This window comes from Macaca fascicularis, chromosome 2 (genome assembly GCF_037993035.2).
Source record: "Macaca fascicularis isolate 582-1 chromosome 2, T2T-MFA8v1.1".
NCBI lineage: Eukaryota > Metazoa > Chordata > Mammalia > Primates > Cercopithecidae > Macaca > Macaca fascicularis.
In genome coordinates this window covers 154,304,704-154,324,380 of record NC_088376.1, presented here as the reverse complement: position 1 = coordinate 154,324,380, position 19,677 = coordinate 154,304,704, and the positions used below count along the sequence as shown (strand labels likewise).

Sequence of the window (19,677 nt, the reverse complement as noted above, 5' to 3'; positions counted from 1 at the left end):
TAACTGCAGCACTAATATAATATATATTTATATTTATAAATCCTTGTTTTTAAATAAGAAATGAGTAACACTGATGGCTTCTCAGAGGACACTGGGTGGCTTACGGGACAAACACGGAAGACTTTTCACTATACACCGTTTGAAGTTTTTAAAATTTTGAAATCTATTCAAAAGTAAGTCATGGAAACTTTAAACTCTTTCAAGCATGTTCAAAGTTTTCTGACAACCCTAAGAAAGAGGCAGAGCAAAGACCATTAGTCCCATTTCACAGATGAGGATGCCTGAAGTTCCAAGGAGAAAAAAAATGAATTGCCCAAGTCTGTGGCAGGGTTGAAGCAAGACCCAGAACTTCAGGCTCCTAGTCCAGTGCTCTGTCAGAGACTCCACAGTATACAAGACAAGCAGCACCTCAGATTCACTTTATAAGTCCAGTTCTCATAGCTACAGCCAAATGCATCCACAAGAACACTGGAAATGACCACCACACACAAAGCCTTACTGACTCGTACAGCAGTGTCTCTGAGCTCTTTGGGTTTATCTACACGCTCTGGTTAATAATTGATAAATGTTGATAATAATTGATAAATACCCTAAAACTCTTTAACTGTCAACCCCAATTTTTCTAAAATGCCCCATTCCACATTCTTCTCTCAGTGAATGCAATGGCCACAACCGCATTTTTATTAGATCCATTCACTTTCAGAATCTCAGGGTCATCTTTATGAGTTCAGAGCAAATCAGAAGGGTAGTCAAGTAAAAATGAGGATTGGGCTTAGCAGCCAGCCAAACCCTTGGTTTTGCCACAGACTTGTAAGTGACCTAGCCTCAGCTTTCTCTCTACAAAGGAACCAATTAACAGGCACATATTGGACACCATGTGTTTGACACTGGCCCACGGGATCCCTGTGTCTTCAAGGAGCTTAACTTCTATAGGGGGAGATGACAAAAAAAAAAAAAAAAAAACCACAGTTAATTTGATGCTCTGGTAAGTGTTATGACCAGATACAATAGAGTTACAGAATAGAGGACCTGGGAGGTCAGGCAAGGCCTCTCTGAAGATGTGGCATTCGTGTTGGGACCTGAATGATGAAGTAGCAGTTACAAGGGGATGTAGAGGCAGAGTATGACGGGCAGGGGAAGAGATGCAAAGGTCCCAAGGCAGGGGTGAGCCTGCCATGTTGAAGGGCTAGTGAAGCTGGAGAGCAGGCAGTAAAGGGTAGAGATGGGCCTCTGTCTGCCTCTCCAACTTCATCTCTTTCCAGAGGTCCATCTCTTTGGGGAAGGTGTTTGGAGGTTATTCTGGTTGTAATGGGAAGTGGCTACAGAAATAAAGTAATTTTATTAAATCTGTGATTCTCAATTTTTTTTTTTTTTTTTTTTTAGCAGCAGAACTCTTTAGTCAAATAACAAGAAGAACTTCAACATACAACTAGATAAAGGTATTGCTCTGACTGGTTGGGAAACTAGTTAAAGCCCTTCTGACCTTCTCTCTGCCCTCTTGGCCTTTCTCCTCACCTTTCAGTACCTCCAAGCTCACAGGAGCTGGAAAACCACCAGGTGATCCATCTCTAAGCTTCCTCAGCTCTAATAAAACCCAGCATCATTGTAAAGAATCACAGGGAAAGCTTTAGGAAATAAGAATGGATGCTTGCTGGACAAGCATCCCAGGCTTCCCAAGACAGGCCCTGAGAAGGTTTATTTTATTTTATCTTAAATAGATACCACATCTCACTATGCTGGCCAGGCTCATCTCAAACTCTTGGCATCAAGCAATCTTCCTGCCTCGGCCTCCCAAAGTGCTGGGATTACAAGCATGAGCCACCGCACACAGCCCCGGGAAGGTTTTACACTAAATCCCTGATGTGAACTTGCTTTCCACAGAAAAAACAACAATAAGTTCTGGTTTATCAAGGGTTTCAGTTAAAATCACACTGCTGAAACTACAGAGACAAAAAACAGATTGGGGGTTGCCAGAGGATGGGGTGAAAGGAACTGACTACAGAGAAACAAAAGGAACTTTCTGGGTTGGTGGAAAAATTCTCGATCTTGATTGTGGTGTGGCTGCTTGTCTGTGTACGTTTGTCAAGTTCATAGATCTGTGCACCTCAAGTGGTGAAGGTTTACTGTGTGTAAATCAGACCTCAAAAAACTTGACTTAAAATCACATTGCCAAAAGACTACTCACTCAGAGGCACTTTACAGATGGAGGAGGGAAAACGGCTTGCTCCTGCTGAGGCAGCGGACCCCAGGAATCCTGACTCGAAGGACAGTGTTCCCTCAAGTTCATGGCTGCCCAGTTTTAATTTGGAGCCCCTGCAGTGAGTCAGACTTTAGGTTTTCCTGACTGCAAAACGAGGTGGTAAACAATTGCCAGAGGCTTCCCCACCACAGACAACGGGATTCTGAAAAGCTGTCCGCCATGGAGGAAAAAATCTGCTTTGGAGTCAGAAAAACTGGGAAAAATATTCCCACTTCTATCACTTCTTAGCTGTGCGCCCAGGCTCCATCCTGTGCGAGTGGGGGTAAGAATTCCCTCCAGTCAGGCCGGGCGCGGTGGCTCAAGCCTGTAATCCCAGCACTTTGGGAGGCCGAGACGGGTGGATCACGAGGTCAGGAGATAGAGACCATCCTGGCTGACACGGTGAAACCCCGTCTCTACTAAAAAATACAAAAACTTAGCCGGGCGAGGTGGCAGGCGCCTGTAGTCCCAGCTACTCGGGAGGCTGAGGTGGGAGAATGGCGTAAACCCGGGAGGCGGAGCTTGCAGTGAGCTGAGATCTGGCCACTACACTCCAGCCTGGGCGACAGAGCGAGACTCCGTCTCAAAAAAAAAAAAAAAAAAAAGAATTCCCTCCAGTCAGCAGAGAATGCACCTGTAACCCAGCTGATTCCCAACAGCCTCTCAAGGGCAGCAGTTATAACTTGGAGAGGTTTTACCACAGCTACACAGCTCTTCTACTCCCCAGCCCCCAGGCTGCTTCCTAGGAAGGACAATCTGGAGGTAACCATAAGGAAAGGAAATAACGAACTGGCCAGCCCTGCATTGCATAACCTGTGCACAGTAAACCAGGAGCTCTGCTAGGGCACAGGCTGTAATCTCAACAGGTAAACAGGAACCCTGCCCCCTCCCTGACCACCATGAGCACCGGGCCACCTCAGACACTCCAGGAGCAGACCGATAGCTCATGAGGAGGACACCACTGCTCTTTAGCCTGTATTTTCACACTCCCCTTTCCCTGCAGCTGCTGGCATCATCACTGGGTACACACTCATTAACGGACACTCCACCCACTCCAGCTCTTCCCTGGCTATCTGCTCCAAAAGGGTGGTCCGGAGTGACTCAAAGCTGCCTTCTGCACCTTGCTCTTTTCCATCCACGGAGCCCAAAACACAGACCCCAGAAGACGATTAAAAAATAAAAATTAAAAAACCCTCAGGCAGGAGTTTCTGCTTCCCCGTCACATCTACTGAGAGGCACTGTGGTCACATAAAGACTGTTGACTTTTTTCTCCACCGTGGGGCAGGAGGGAGGCAACACCCAGAAATTATCCCAATTTTACAGAAACAAAGACAAAGAGCTACGTATCCTAGCCAAAGGCAACAAGGAGCAGGCCTAGAGCCACCCTGAGAGGCAGAGCCCAGCAGCAGCAAGGCTCCAGTGACTCCCATATCCCTGGCAGAGATCGTCCCAGCCCTGTGCTCTGAGAGGTGTCCTGAAGATCATGGGGACTGGAAACCATGAAAGCAAGCAAAGATTTCTGTACAGTGCTGTTCAGAAAAGTTACTGAGTGCCTTCAGCCCGGGGTCTCCCGGTTGAATAGGGACTACCTAACACCTAGGTTAAGTAAATCTGATTTCATTCATCGCAAATATTTATCAAACCACTGCCAGGACATTGTGGCAACCACATCCTGCTGTTTTTATTCGGAGCCATTGCCAAAGTTTGGTCCTCTCCCCCACCTTCCGGTATCTGTGAAGTTTTCAGTTTCTATCAAACTCCAGCTGGGGGAGGGAACCGGGGCTGGCCCTAGTCGAGTAAAGTTCCACCACCAGGTCCACAAAGAGACTGCAGGGAGGCGTGGCCAGGCCGGAAATTCTGACAAAAAGTTTTGCCCTCCGGTCCTAGAAGCAACTACTTCCTGATCGCTCCTAGTCCTGAGGTGGGGGTGCAGTTCTCTGGCTGAGTGCCCCGCCGGTGGGCCGAGCTGGAGGTTGCCACTGCGGTGGATGGAGGTGGGGGGTCTGATCTCCGTACTTCGAGGCGCTCCGCTAGTACCTGGAACAGGGGAGTCTAACCCCCTGCCACCCAATGGCTAAAGTTATTTTGGAGCACAGTCCCCCCCAGGGTATGAGCTCCGGAGGGCAGGGCCGCCACCTCCACACTCCCTCGCCCCTCCTCGCAACCCATGGCCAACGCTTTGAGGACTTGAACCCGGCCCAGACCCCGGGGCCCAGGCCTGCTCCGACCCGAGGAAGGAAAAAGGGGAAGCCAAAGGAAATTTCAGACGGCCGCGGGGTGCGCTGCCCCCGCCCCGCCCGCCGAGGGAGCGCCTTCCAGGGGCCCTGGCCGGCCTCCCACCTTGACCCGCTTGCCCTGGATCTCCAGCGTCTTCATGGTGAAGTCGACGCCGATGGTGCTTCCCTGGCGCTCCGAGAAGGCGCCGGTCTTGAAGCGCTGCACCACGCACGTCTTGCCCACGCTTGCGTCGCCCACCAGCACCAGCTTGAACAGGAAATCGTACTGCTCGTCCGGGTCCCCCGGGCCCGGGCCCGGCCCCGCCATGGCCTAGAGGGAGCCGAAGGGCCGGCGCTCTGGACGCTGGGACCGGCCTGAGCTCACGCAAGCCGCGGGCCGAGCTCCGCCCGCTCCAGCCGGCGGGCCGCCTGGCTACGTGGAGCGGCCGCAACACCTGAACCCCCAGCACTGCCGACCGCCTGCCTCGGCCTCGGCCCCGCCCCACCCTGGCTCAGTCCCGCCCCAACCTGGCTGGGTCCCGCCCCGGCCCGGCTCGGCCCCGCCCGGACTCGGAGCCCCGCGGGTTCCGCTCCGCCCCGGATCCGCCAAGCGGGGCCCGCGGCAAAGCTCCAGCCCGTCCTCAACTCCGAGCCAGGCCAGTCCGGCCTTCAGGCCCGCCCCAGCCCGCCCCCGACTCCGCCCCACCCGGGCTCCGCCCTCAGGCCGGCACCCACTCCGCCCCCAGCCCTATCCTCGGGCCCATCTCGGCCCGACCCCCCGGTTCTGCCTACGTCCCCGCCCCCGACTCCGCCCTCAGCTCCGACATTGACTCCGTCCCCAGGACCACTTCAGCGCGCCCAGTCTCCGACCCGACTCTGCCCTCAGCCCGACCTCGACTCCGCCCACAGGTCCACTTCAGCCCGCCCCGACTCCGCCCTCAGATCGAACTCGACTCCGCCCTCAGGCCCACCTCAGCCCGCCCCGACTCCGTCCCCAGCTCCGACCTCGACTCCGCCCTCAGGCCCGCCTTAGCCCGCCCCGACTCCGCCCTCAGCCCGACCTCGACTCCGCCCCCAGCTCAGACCCGACTCCGCCCACAGGCCCATCTCAGCCCGCCCCGACTCCGCCCTCAGGCTCTCCTCAGCTCTTAACTCCGCCCAACCCGACTCCGCCTTCAGCCCGGCCCCCAGTCCGACCCCGCCCTTAGCACCCTCGGCCCCTCCTGCATCAACACCCCGGCGCGCCCACACGGCGGATCCGTCTGGCCCACAAACCACTGCCCATCCCGACCCTTCCTCAGCTGGGATCGCAGGTGCTGTCCCGCGCCTCCTGCCCGCCCCCCACGCAGGCCTGATCTGCCTGCCGGGATCCCCTACCTGCTGCTTCCCAGACCCCCGGTCAGGAACAGGCGAAGGCCATGGCAGGAGCTCGGGACCTGCAGGCCTAGACTTAGAATGACCCCCTCCGGAATGGATCACGGGGAAAGGGGACGACCACAGCACCTGAGTGCCCACTCTGACAGGCGGGCAGTGCAGAGTCCCTGAGAGTGGCGGGGGTCACTCTTCCCAGGGGCGGAAGGGAAGGGAGGGAGCAGGCTGCAGAAGGCCAGAATCCAGGCTGGCTACAAAACTGCGGAGGAGGCAAAAATCCTGGTGGGGAGAGGACCCAGGCCCCCATTTCATGGGAAGCTGGGCCAGAAGGAGGAGCTGGGAGCTCTCATCTCCAAAATGCAGCCTAGCAGTGGTTGAAGCAGCTGCCAAACGGCTGGATGACCCAGCTCAGAGCAGCTACAGGCCCATTTGGGAAACTGACCCAGCCAAAAAGCACCAGTCTAGGAAAAGGAACAGAGAAACTTGTGGGGGACTCTGAGGAAGGGGAGACTAGCTCCTGAGTTGGCCCAGTGAACCAGGGCCCATCAAAGAAAGGAGATCCAAACATCTGTAAGAAGCTTATACTAGATCCAATAGGATTGGGATTCCCAGCTCCCAAGATGGGAAGGAATTAACAGCACCCCTTACCCCTCCAGACAGCTCCCTTGTGGCACTCCAATTCCAGGTATTCAACACATTTAATGAATGCCTGCTACAGGCGGGCACTGTCCTGGGGCCTTGTAATGCACCTGTGGACAAAGCAGACAAAAATCCAGGAGAAAAGGGGAGGGTCTTCCAGAAGCTGAAGGAGACTTCAGAGATTAAGTCCCCCAGTGCTACTGTGAGGACCCAAGCCAACCTTTCAGGTCAAGATGGGAAGGGACTGAATAAGCAGTCTGCAAAGGCAGACCCCATGGAGAAGGTAGAAGAGTTGTTTGTTTCTTCTGAAAGTTTGAACTCCAATCTCATGGGAAATACTCAACAGAATCAGGAAACCCCAAAGTGCCACTGAAAAGCAATTGAGAGCCCCGCTTTGGTACACCTGATGGGAGCAGGGAGCTACAGCGGCAGAAATAACCTCCACTCCAGGGTAGAAGTAGACAGGAGATGGGTTGGAAGATTTCTGCATGCTGGGGCTAGCTCAAATCAAAGTACAGAACTCCAGAAAACAAGGCCTGCCCCCAGCTCAGAGCAGCTACCACAGCACAGAATGGTGTGGAATCCAGAAGCCAGGATGAAGCGTGGGGGTAGATGGTGGTTGGATAGCTAACTGGCCTTTCCACTGCTCTAGCCTGGAACTGGTTGGGCTGGGACGGGGGACATGTTGGTCTGAGTACAGATTTTGTCAGAAAACCCAGCCACCACTCCCTTGCCTTTGTGGGGTGATTCTAAAATTGGACTGTGGTAAGGGTTGCACAACTCCACAAGTTTATTGAAATCATTAAAATGTAAACTTACAAAGGGTGGGTTTTATGGTATGTAAATTATACCTCAATAAAGCTGTCTAATATCTGCATTTCCTCTTTTGGTGGTAAATTCCTGAGTAGCACAGTGGCATTTTATTTAAAATGGAATCATGCTAATTTGAAATACAGCAATTAAAAATATGTTTCATTTAATACATCAAATTTGAAAAAATGTATATTGCAAATTTTTAAAAATAGGTCAAGAATTTAGTTGCTGGGCGCGGTGACTCACGCCTGTAATCCCAGCACTTTGGGAGGCTGAGACGGGCAGATCACAAGGTCAGGAGATCGACACCATCCTGGCTAACATGGTGAAACTCTGTTTCTACTAAAAATACAAAAAATTAGCTGGTTATGTTGGCGGGCACCTGTAGTCCCAGCTACTCGGGAGACTGAGGCAGGAGAATGGTGTGAACCCAGGAAGTGGAGCTTGCAGTGAGCCCAGATATTGTGCCACTGCCTGGGTAACAGAGCGAGACTCTGTCTCAAAAAATATATACATATATATTATATATATTATATATACATTATATATAATATATATATGTGTCAAGAACTTACTTTATTTTTTTATTTTTTTGAGACGGAGTCTCGCTCTGTCGCCCAGGCTGGAGTGCAGTGGCCGGATCTCAGCTCACTGCAAGCTCTGCCTCCCGGGTTCACGCCATTCTCCTGCCTCAGCCTCCCGAGTAGCTGGGACTACAGGTGCACGCCACCTTGCCCGGCTAGTTTTTTGTATTTTTTAGTAGAGACGGGGTTTCACCGGGTTAGCCAGGATGGTCTCGATCTCCTGACCCTGTGATCCGCCCATCTCGGCCTCCCAAAGTGCTGGGATTACAGGCTTGAGCCACCGCGCCCGGCCTTTTATTATTTTTGAGAACACTCTTGTTGCCCAGGCTGGGGTGCAATGGCGCAATCTTGGCTCACTGCAACCTCCGCCTCCTGAGTTAAAGCAATTCTCCTGCCTCAGCCTCCGGAGTAACTGGGATTGCAGGCGTGTACCACCACACCTGACTAATTTTTATATTTTTAGTACAGACACGGTTTCACTGTGTTGGCCAGGCGTGAGCCACCACGCCCAGCCAAGAATTTAATTCTTTTTTTTGAGACGGAGTCTCGCTCTGTCACCCAGGCTGGAATGCAGTGGCACAATCTTGGCTTACTGCAACGTCCACCTCCCAGGTTCACATCACACCATTCTCCTGCCTTAGCCTCCCGAGTAGCTGGGACTACAGGCACCAGCCACCACGCCCAGCTCATTTTTTATAGTTTTAGTAGAGATGGGGTTTCACTGTGTCAGCCAGGGATGATCTCGATCTCCTGACCTCGTGATTCGCCTGCCTCAGACTCCCAAAGTGCTGGGATACAGGCATAAGCCACCGCGCTTGGCCAAGAATTTAACATTCTTAAAGCTGGTGGGTGTGTTGAATACATTTTAACTGTGTCATTGCCATGCAGTGGCACCATCTCAGAGGGTATCCCATAATGGCAATGTTCCCTGGATCAGACCTCCTCCAAGTGGCTAGAGGGACATTCGTACCTGGTTTTCTCCTTCCTTCTTTCTCCTTTCATCTTTTTCTTTCTACACTTGCCATTATTAAAATACAAACCTACAACACTATCCTTTTGAAGTTTTCTTCTTTTTTGGGGGAAGCGGGTGGGGGAGACAGCGTCTTCCTCTGTTGTCCAGGCTGGAGTGCAGTGGTACAATCATGGCTCACTGCTGCCTCCCATCTCCAGGGCTCAAGCCATACTCCCAACTCAGCCTCTTGTACTCGACCACAGGCCTGGGACCACAGGCGTGCGTTACTACATACAGCTAATTTTTTATTTTTTTGTAAAGGTCGTATTATGTTGCTCAGGCTGGTCTTGAACTTCTGGGCTCAAGCAAATGATACTCTTGCCTTGGCCTCCCAAAGTGCTGGGATTACAGGTGTGCACCACCACGCCCAGCCCCAAATTTTCTTTATGTGGTGATACCAAGGCTAGTGCTGAAAATGTGCCCCCAAGTGAAAAAACACCATGAAGGCCAGACGCCAACCACAATATCCTGTGTCTTTCATACAGAGGTGCTTGCTACAAAATATTACAAAATTAAAAGTAGAATTGTGAGGTTCCGTGGTGTAATGGTGAACACTCTGGACTCTGAAAATTAAAAGTAGGAATAAAGCAGAAATCGGCTACAGCAGTCATAAACTTTAGTGCTCTGGCTGGTGCTGACTGCTGGCTGGAAAGGCTCCTCCATAGACAGCTCTCTGCACTCACCTGGTGACCAGAGAAAACACAGGCATCCACTCTCTCTCCTCCCAGAATCCCAAATGTCATAAACATGGGCAAATGAGCACCTCCACTCTCACTGCTTCTGTTGATAGCACTGGTCTCACACTTGAGGATCTGACTCAAAATACAGGGGTTAGCACCTCAGCACCCCAGCTCACACCTTCACTGCTAGCCCCCAACCAGACCCAGCCATCCCCTAGAGGATCAGATTGGCTTCCTCCCTGGTCTGTTTCAAGTTCCCCCAGCACAACCCCTACCCTCAACCCATCTGCTGTTAGAAGGGATCTTACAAAGGCATCCCCTGCTCAAGCAAGTTCAGTGCCAAGTCCCAGACCCTCAGGAATGTGCACACGTTTAAGGTTCCACTTCTCCCAACATCATCTCCTCCCCTCAGCCCCTCACCTGATTTCCCAGCCCCTCAAACACATATTTTTTACAGACTTCTACCCTGGTCCAGCTAGAGAGAACTGTGAACAACTCTGCCCTTTCCACGGCTCATTTTGTTGGAAAAGAAACCCAGGCTCAGGGACTGCATGACCTGCTAAAAGCCCTAGGCGTTGCGGCAGAGAAGCAGGACTAAGAGCGCCACGCCAGCCCTCCACGGACACTACCCTCTCCATCCTTTCGGGTGGAGCAGGTGGGCACCAAGTGTGGAGATACCAGAAGGGGCTGGGTGCCACTGCCCACCCCTGTGGATTCCTCTGCTTGCTAGTCAGCTGGGTGTTGGGCCAGGCCTAATGTCCATCCAGGTGGGTTCCTGCTTTCAGTGCTGCACAGTGAGCAGGGTGAGGACCCCCACCTCGGCTCCAGAACCTGCCAGTGTTTCAGGGAATGGGGTGGGCATGTGCAGGACTGCAGGGTGAGCGCAGGGCAAGAGGAGAAAGGTTTTCATTTCTTCCTTGTTTATAAATTGCCCAAGGGCAGGTGGGGTCAGCCGGTTGGGGATGCAGCAGGAGGAGGTCCAGGAGGCCTGGGTGGGCATGCTGTGTCTAGTCTTAAAGCAAAACAGGAGGGAGGTGGTGTGTTTTAGACAACGGAGGACACACAGTGTGAGGGAAGAAGGAAGTTAATGGAAACGTGACTACGAAAAAGTAGCTTTTTGGGAAACCACAGGCAGAGTCAAAGCTAATATAAACCATTCAGCAGATTTTATTAACCAAACAAAGCCTCCTGAGACGGGCCACAAGCTGGGAAAAGATGACCACACCCACCCAGCCAGCTTCCCCCACCTCCAGCTGTTTCCAGGCCTAGGACTGGAGCCTGCTGAGACCTTGTCCCACATCTAGGACCCTCTAGGGCCGTTGGGCACAGACAAGTAGCAAGGGTTTCTGCCAGGAATACCTAGAGGATGTCCAGCTGGGTGCTTCTCCACTCTCAGCCTGTTTCCTCAAATGTGGGATCCTAACCCCTAGCCAGTTTGCATCCTGGGGAGCCGAGAAGAGATCCCAGGAGGGGAGTGCTTTGTACACTGAAGGCCTGGAACAGGGGACTGGAGGAGGAAGGCCCAGAGCCCAAGCTTTCAAGACAGGCCTGGTTCCAAGCACCTGTCATCCTTCCCAGGGAGAAGGCCTGATGTCTGAATTCCCCATTCTCTTCTGAATGCCAGGAAGCACCTGAGTGTGCCCCTTAGAAGACAAACCCATAACCAGGCCTGTCCGAGCCTGGCCACCCCCACGCTCCCCAGAGGCTCAGACCAGGATCAGTCTGTCCCTAAGGCCCTCTGAGGCCTCTGCCCAAACCACAGGACTGCCCAGACCCCAGAGCAAACTCAGACAGCACAGGTCACTCCTTGACTTCAAAGTATAAAAGCTGAGTCTGGGGCCCAGAGGGTCTTGCTCAAAGCTCCCACGATGTTCACTCCTGAGCCCCCACCTGCAGACCCAAGCTGGGTGCTGGGTCCCAGAGGTGAATCTGCCTTGCTCCCTCCAAGGGCTCCCAAAGCTCCAACCTGGACCCCTCTCCTCCCTGCACACATTTGCCTCTGGGCTGGGATTGGCCAGCCCTGCCCTCAAGGAAACCAGGAGGCAGGGGGGCCCTTCCCTGTCCTCACCTACACCCTGGCTACTCCCATCCCCAACCAGCCCACCCACCTGCCAGGGCCTCTGCCCCAGCCTCCTCCTGACTTGGTAATACCTGGGCCTCTCCTTGTGGCCACAGAGAGCATCCTCAAGCAAGTTTGCTAGCCACTAGGTCTCCACTCCCTCACTCAGACCCTTTCCACAGTCCTTGTGGCCCTCGGACTCCTTAGAGAGGGCCCAGCACTGGCCACTCTCCCGACTCAGCCACACACAGCCACACGAGGCTCTGCCACCTTCAGACTGAGCTGCTCCCCGTAGACCGACCATTCCAGGCCTTCTGCTGTGTGATGGGCTTCTCCAAGCCAAGAGTTCCTGTTCCCAAACAGCCTGAGCTGGAGCCCCAGGCCCCAGGAATAGCCATCTGGCCCTGACCCTGAGCTCCTAGACACTCCCATGACCCTGCAGAGGGCAGGAGGCCAGGCCCCATCTTGCCCAGGTGCTGCAGCTGTTGACCATGGTTCCCCACTGGAGAGCTTAGTCCCAGTTCAGAGGAAGCTCTGGACTCAGTTCGTGTCCACTGTGTGCTCTCAGCAGGCCACAGTGCAGCCCACTGTGCAGCCCACTGCAAGGAGCCCTGTCTACAGCTGTGGCCACAGATGCCACAGTGGGTCAGCTCACTCCCACCAAGGCTCCTGGGATCTGGTCCTGTCCTTGCCACACTTGGGACTGGGGCTTCAGGGACTCCCCTGCAGGAAGGCAGTGCCCCTCAGTGACTGGCTACACATCCTAATGCCACTGTCACCTCAGAGCAGTTGGCCAAGGGAATAGGCTGAAGACATGGAGGTTTCCCTTTCTTATAAAAATCTTTAATAAAAATAGGTTTCTGCAGAACAGGTTATAAAACAGGAGTAGCAAACTCAAATTCCTGCCACCCAGGCAGGAGCGAGTGGAGCAGGTGGAGCGGGGCTCACGGAGAGCCCAGAGCAGCGCCCGACACAGATGGACCTGGTCATTGACCTGTGGGGTGCATGTTCAGGGCTGACATATCATCTCCTTTTTTTTTTTTTTTTTGCGACAGAGTCTCACTCTGTCGCCAGGCTGGAGTGCAGTGGCACAATCTCAGCTCACTTCAACCTCTACCTCTCGCGTTCAAGCGATTCTCCTGCCTCAGCCTCCCAAGTACCTGGGACCACTGGTGCCCGCCACCACGCCCAGCATTAGAATAATTTTTTTGTATTTTTAGTAGAGATGGGGTTTCACCATGTTGGCTAGGATGGTCTCGATCTTTTGACCTCGTGATCCGCCTGCCTCGGCCTCCCAAAGTGCTGGGATTACAGGCGTGAGCCACCACGCATGGCCACATCATCTCATTTTTCAAGAGAAGATTTGTCTTTTAGAAAATTTGCATTTTTTAAAATTATACTTTGGTCTGCAAAAAATTGCATTTTTAAATATTTGCCACTAATTGATTCTTCTCTCCTCAAAATCACAATGCAAGGCAAAATCAGATACAGGCAGCCAGTTCGCAACCTGTTGTATACACTCCACAATAAAAATAAATGGATCCACACAGTAGCAAAATATGTGTACAAAACCTACCAGGAAGACCAGGGACAGACCCTTACCGTCGAGTCAGCACGAGATAAGGAGAGGGAAGGAAGGCTGAGAATGGGGCTCAGCACTAGCCTGCCTGTCTGCAGCCCTGGGTCCTGAGGTACCACTGTGGGACGGAAGAACTTCAAGGAGAGCCCCAGCTGGGTCCTAATACCCCAGGAGCCTTCTGGCTTCTTCACTTTGGGCCTGCAGAGTCTCGCTTGCATACTTCTGGAGGAGTTCCATTTTCTTTCTTCGTACCAGTGCCTCCTCAATCTGTGGAAATTAAGAGTGCAGGGCTCACTCCTCAGCAAAGCCCTCCAACCCTTGCCAGACCCAGCCAAGAGGAAGTCCCTGAGGGAGAAGTCCATGAGGAGACTGATTTAAATACCCAGAATAGTCTCCAAGAGCCATAAGTCCCTCCCATTGGAAACATTTGAACAACAGAATGGCCTAGGGCAGAGGGTCCTGCCTTTTTTGGACCCCACACCCTGAGCACAATGACAGGTGTCATGTGGTCACGACCCTGAGCTGCCCTGATGGGTAGGAAGGACAACAAAAACCCACTGCAGTGCTCCGTGCAGTCTGCTTTGGAGAAGCCCCTGGCGCCCAGGCAGCTCTTAGCTGTGGTCCTACCTCTTGCTGCGAGGGAACGGGGACGTGAGCAATGAACTTCTGCTGTCCGTCATCCCCTCCTTTCTCCTGGCTGCCTTCCTCATCCGACTACAAACAGAACAAGCGAAAGTCCATCAGTAGGCGCCCAGCTAGATAAATGCTGGCAACTCTATAAAACACACTATTTAAAAGAAAAAAAACTATTTAAAAGAAAAAACTGCAACTATTTAAAAGAAAAAAAAAATTCTATACTTACAGAAAGACACTTGAGCCACAATATTAAGTTAAAAAAAACACAGAACACGGTGTACATTACGCTACCTTTTGTCTAAGGAGGAAATAAGAATAGAAACTACTGATGGCAGTGAGAACAAGGTAGATGAGGAACAGGGAGAGAAAAGAGAATCTTCGTGGAATATCTTTATATACTTTTTCACTTTTGAACTTTGTGAATGTTATCACTATTTTTAAAAATGTAAATGTAAAATAATGCACCATGTATAAAAAAATAATCAACTCAGAGGTTGCCTATGAGTCAAATAACAAAGAAAACAACATGGACTTGGAAAGAGAGAAAGGGTCTTGTGGCGAGTCGGAAGTCCACTGTTTGCTGGGCTCTGCCAGACACCGTGCACAACCCGTTCCCTGACTGGTTCCCAGTGGGGGTGGCTTGAAAAGCCTCTTGAGGAACCTCTCATCCATTGCTGGCACTTGGAGAAACTGGTTGTATCTAACACTAAACACACACTTACCCTGATCTGGTGGTTCCACTCCTCAGCATGTACTCAAGAGAAACACTGCACGGGAACAAGAAAATTCCCAGCAACCCTATCTGCCAAAACCCCAAGCTGGACACAACACAAATACCTACAAACATTAGACACAAAAGAGTACACATGACTCCACATATGTAAAGTTCAGACACAAGTGAAACATATGGGTCATGAGAGGTCAGGAGGGTGACCCCTGAGGCAGTAGTGAGCTTCTGGCGTTGTGGTCCTGTTCTGTTTCTTCACTGGTATTTGCTATGTGTGTGTGTTCACCCTATGAAAGTCCAGTAACCTACACATTTAGCAGGTGTGTACTTTTCTGTATACGGAACAACACTCAGCAGTGAAAAGGAATGAACTATTGAACTCAACAACCAGAGGGATGGCAAGGGAATCATGCTGAGTGTCAAGGCCATCTCGAAAGGTGACCCACAGCATGATCCCATTTATAAAACATTCTGAAATGACAAAATCAGAGATGGTTGGGGTTCAGCTAGGGCAAGAGATGGTGAGGACAGGGAGGTGTGAACTGTGAAGGGGTGGCACCAGGGATCTTTGTGGTAAGGGGACAGTTCCCAGGCTGGAGTGCGGTGGTGTAATCACAGCTCACTGCAATCTCAACCCCCTGAGCTCAGCAATTCTCACACCTCAGCCTCCTGAGGAGCTGGGACTATAGGCATGTCCAACCACACCCAGCTAATTGTTTTTATTTTTGGTAGAAACAGGGCCTCATTGTGTTGCCAAGACTGGTCTCGAACTCCTGAGTTCAAGCAATCCTCCCACCTCAGCCTCCCAAAGTATTAGGATTACAGGCGTGACTACCACCCCTGGCCAGTTCTGTATCTGGATTGTCATGATGGCCACATGGATCTCCACACATGGAGACAAATGACACAGAACTTTACATATTCATTATGCCAACGTCAACCTCCCAGTTTTACTACTGTGCTAGAACTACATGAGATAGAACCATTGGGGGAAATGGGTGAAGCATACACAAGATCTCTCTGCACTCTTTGCAACTTCCTGTATCTCTGTAATTATTTGAAAAGAAAAAAAAAATTCTGCTGTGGGTTTCCACTGCTCTTCCCCACAACGCCAGCTCCCCATCAGCCTCCACTCACACCCAGCACCCACTCTCTGAACTCTAGCACACTGGGCTGTCCTTTGTCTCTCATACTCATCACAGTATCTCTCAGCACACGATGTGCTCCTGCTGGGGCGTATTATCTCCTCCTCCCTTGGTTAAGTTCCCTGGATCGTCCTAATCTCAGCTGAGGGGTTAGCTTCCCAGCAGAGTGTCTGCAGGCTGTCCCTGCACTAGGCTCTATTGAGGGACTGCTACTCACTGTCTCTCTTACTGGACTGCCTCCCCCTGGACTAAGAGCTACACACCAAGCCTCTGTACCACTATGCCCCTGTACCTGGAAAGGGGCTGGCTCACAGGAGCCATGAATTAAACATCTGCTGAGAGAGCAAATGATTATTTGTACCTAGAGGAAATCCTCCTAAGGCATGCTGCCATCCTGCTTCAGACCTGCACTGAACTCCACTGGTGGCCCAGCTGGGCATGAGCAGGAACATCAGGCCTGTTACATCCTGTGTGACATTGACTAAGTCACTAAACCTGAGCCTGCTTCTTCACCAGTGGTGTCTCAGCAAGCTCCTTATGTGGAACCTGAGCCATCATCCATGTGTGGGTGATCCCCTCCCCTCTCTCAGTCCAGCGAATCAGATCCACCTGGATCTGTGCAGGCAGCAAGGACTCCAAACAGAGGGCCCTGCAGAAGAGCTCTGCCTGGGAGGCAGAGATTTCAAGTGCTGAGTTTTCCTTGTTTCAGAATATCTCCTTTAATGAAGTGAAGTTTTGGTAATGTTTCATAGAAAAAAATAAAAGGTGTAGCACAGACAGATATATTAAGATTACTTACATGGTGGCTCTAATAAAAAGTAGTAACTAAGATATATAATGAGTGTTTCCTATAGATCAGAGAATATGCAAAAGGTCTGAAAACATGAAAGGATTCCCCCACCATGACCCTCTGGGTTTGTTTCCATCTGTAAGATGGGGTGTTAGGGCCAGACACAATGGTTCACGCCTGTCATCCCAGCACTTTGGGAGGCCAAGGCGGGTGGATCACGAGGTCAGGAGTTCGAGACCAGCCTGGCCAATATGGTGAAACCCTGTCTCTATTAAATATACAAAAATTAGCCGGGCATGGTGGCACTCACCTGTAGTCCCAGCTACTCGGGAGGCTGAGGCAGAAGAATTGCTTGAACCCAGAAGGCAGAGGTTGCAGTGAGCTAAGATCATGCCACTGCACTCCAGCCTGGGTGACACAGCAAGACTCCGTCTCAAAAAAAATAAAAAAGATGGGGGTGTTAGACTACAGAAGAGCGACTGGCACTGCCACGTGAACAGAAGTGATGAGGTCATGGGCTAAAGCTCATGGCTTCCTCTGTGTTTATCAATCTAATTCCCGGGTATGCAGGAGGGCCTGTCTCTAAGAAGGAAGGAAGGAAGCCCTTGTGTAAAGCATGGCCAGCAGGGCACTCTCATGGCTGCTGCCTCCTGAAACCCTCCTGTAATCTCACGAGTGTTTTCACAGCCATCCTGCAGGCGAGCAAGCTGGGCTGTGAACCCTGACTCTATGTTTTGGAGCCAAGCTTCCTCCCTGCCATACTTCATGGCTTGGAGCAGATGGCAGTGAGTGCCAGAGGTGACCAATCCCAATACCTCCTCCTCGGTGACTGCATAGATGTTGATCTCTTCCTCCTCTTCCTCCTCCTCTTCCTTTTCTCCTCTTGCCAGCCGAGCCTCTCTCTCTGCTTTCCACTTTTCCACTAACTCGGCTCTGACTGAACACAAGAGAGGGTAGGTGCTATTTATTTCAGTCTCTAAATGAGCTTTCAACACTATGCAGGGAAAGGCCAACACTATGCAGGGAAAGTCTAGACATCCCCTCTAGAAAGGGACACCCTTCATTCTGCCCCCATGAGTGGAAATGGATGTGAGGCATGGTAGTCCTACAACAGCTCTGGCTTTCAGTCACTTCAAAGCAGATTTTTTGGGAACATTCCCAAATCCTCCCCAGTTCCACAACCTGAGTGGCTTCCCAACATGTCCACATGAAAACAGAGAAGGCAGGGGCAGAGCATGCTAGAAATCAGCTCCAGCTCCAGACCACTTGCTTCCAAAGTCCTGGCTTGATGTGTCACATGGGCACTGGTATTAGCACGAATCCAGATGGTGACCTCCTAGCAGACAGGGACTGGTCAGACTTGGCTCTCATGGCTTCCCCAACCTTTATCTCTGGCCCACACAGCCTTGACTGCCTCACAGGGATCAGGGAATTAACAGACCATCACACCTGAAGACCATTAGCAACAAAGAAAACTCCCTTCTGGCATAAAGCACTATTGAAAATCCTGTTTTCAAAGGAGACAACAGAAAACAGATGCCATCTATTCTAAAATAAAATGCCCAGAGACCTACGTTTCTTTTCATATTCCTGTTCCAAAGGCACAATAACACCATCATCTTCATCTAGGTAACCATAGTACTCAAAATCGATTGCCTTCATGAGCTCAGCACGTGTCTTTCTGGGAGGAGGAAGAGCTATAAGAAACAGAAACAGAGCTGAGTTTCCAAGTCACAATCACACTCCAGCAAAGCTGTCTCCTGATGCAACGCTACACAGCCACGTGGCACGTATGTTCATGAAAATACCGCGTAGGCGCGGTGGCTCGCGCCTATAATCCCAGCACTTTGGGAGGCCGAGGCAGGTGACTCACGAGGTCAGGAGTTCGAGACCAGCCTGACCAACATGGTGAAACCTCGTCTCTACTAAAAATACAAAAATTCACCAGGCGTGGTGGTGCGCACCTGTAATCCCAGCTGCTCAGGCTGAGGCAGGAGAATCGCTTGAACCCGGGAGGCAGAGTTTGCAGTGAGCCGAGGTCACACCACTGCACTCTAGCCTGGACAACAAAGCAAGACTCCATCACAAAAAAAGAAAATACCATGGATAGGCACTTTTCTATATTATTCATGGGATTATTTAAGCGGTAGAGCCCTTTTTAAATTCAGTACTTGAACCCATTAGTCCATTTAAAAGCAACCTACCTAATTAAAAAACAAAACCAAGCTCGGCGCGGTGGCTCATGCCTGTAATCCCAGCACTTTGGGAGGCCGAGGCGAGAGAATCATGAGGTCAGCAGTTCGAGACCAGCGTGGCCAACATGGTGAAACCCCATCTCTACTAAAAATACAAAAATCAGTCAGGCATGGTGGTGGGCCCCTTTAATCCCAGCTACTCCAGAGGCTGAGGCAGCAGAATCACTTGAACCCAGGAGGCGGAGGTTGCCGTGAGCCAAGACCGTGCCATTGCACTCCAGCCTGGGCGATAGAGCCAGATTCCGTCTCAAAAAAAAAAAAAAAAAAAAGAAGAAAAAAAAAAGAAATCCAGGCTGGTTGCAGTGCAAACATAAGATAGCAAAAAGCTTCATGGACAGAAATATGCATCACATTATTATTTATGTAAGAGAGAAAACTTGGAAATAACCTAGGATTGTAAATTGCAGAATATGTATGGGATGGGATATCCTGCAGCCCCTGTAATGCTAATTCACAAAGTATTTTAGTAACACAGGAACTGTCATAATGTTTAATGAAAAAGCATGACAAGAAACATAAGTAAATAAAAAAGACAAAAGAACCTATAAACAAACAAAAAAGATAGATGAGAAAGCCCTAAAGAAGATACTTTCAGACTAGGACTATTAGCCAGAATATTCAAGTAATTCTTTTTTTTTTTTTGTAATGGAATTTCACTCTTGTTGTCCAGGCTGGAGTGCAATGGCATGATCTCGGCTCACTACAACCTCTGCCTCCAGGTTCAAGTGATTCTCCTGTCTCAGCCTCCCGAGTAGCTGGGATTACAGGCACCCGCCACCACACCCAGCTAATTTTTGTATTTTTAGGAGAGATGGATTTCACTTGTTGGCCAGGCAAGTCTCAAACTCCTGACCTCAGGTGATCTGCCTGCTTAGGCTTCCCAAAGTGCTAAGATTATAGGTGTGAGCCACTGCGCCCGGCCAAGTAATTAT

General features: G+C 51.0%; 2 protein-coding genes across 4 annotated transcripts in view; both read right to left on the bottom strand.

The window, feature by feature from the left end:
* Positions 1–4,912, bottom strand: part of RAB43 (RAB43, member RAS oncogene family) — a 40,442-nt gene extending 35,530 nt beyond the window's left edge. For 2 of the 3 annotated variants that reach the window (XM_005571741.4, XM_045385649.3), the window contains exon 1: positions 4,580–4,912. In XM_005571741.4, coding sequence (XP_005571798.1) covers positions 4,580–4,783 — 204 coding nt within the window. In that variant the 5' untranslated portion in view covers positions 4,784–4,912. The remainder of the gene's footprint in view (positions 1–4,579) is intronic. The other variant, XM_015431330.3, reaches the window with a different exon arrangement.
* A 5,786-nt stretch (positions 4,913–10,698) lies between these two features.
* ISY1 (ISY1 splicing factor homolog) overlaps positions 10,699–19,677 on the bottom strand; it is a 34,085-nt gene continuing 25,106 nt past the window's right edge. The window contains exons 8-11 of the mRNA XM_005571740.4: positions 18,065–18,187; positions 17,306–17,427; positions 13,820–13,906; positions 10,699–13,459 (exon numbers count right to left, since the gene is read on the bottom strand). Coding sequence (XP_005571797.2) covers positions 13,352–13,459; positions 13,820–13,906; positions 17,306–17,427; positions 18,065–18,187 — 440 coding nt within the window. The 3' untranslated portion in view covers positions 10,699–13,351. The remainder of the gene's footprint in view (positions 13,460–13,819; positions 13,907–17,305; positions 17,428–18,064; positions 18,188–19,677) is intronic.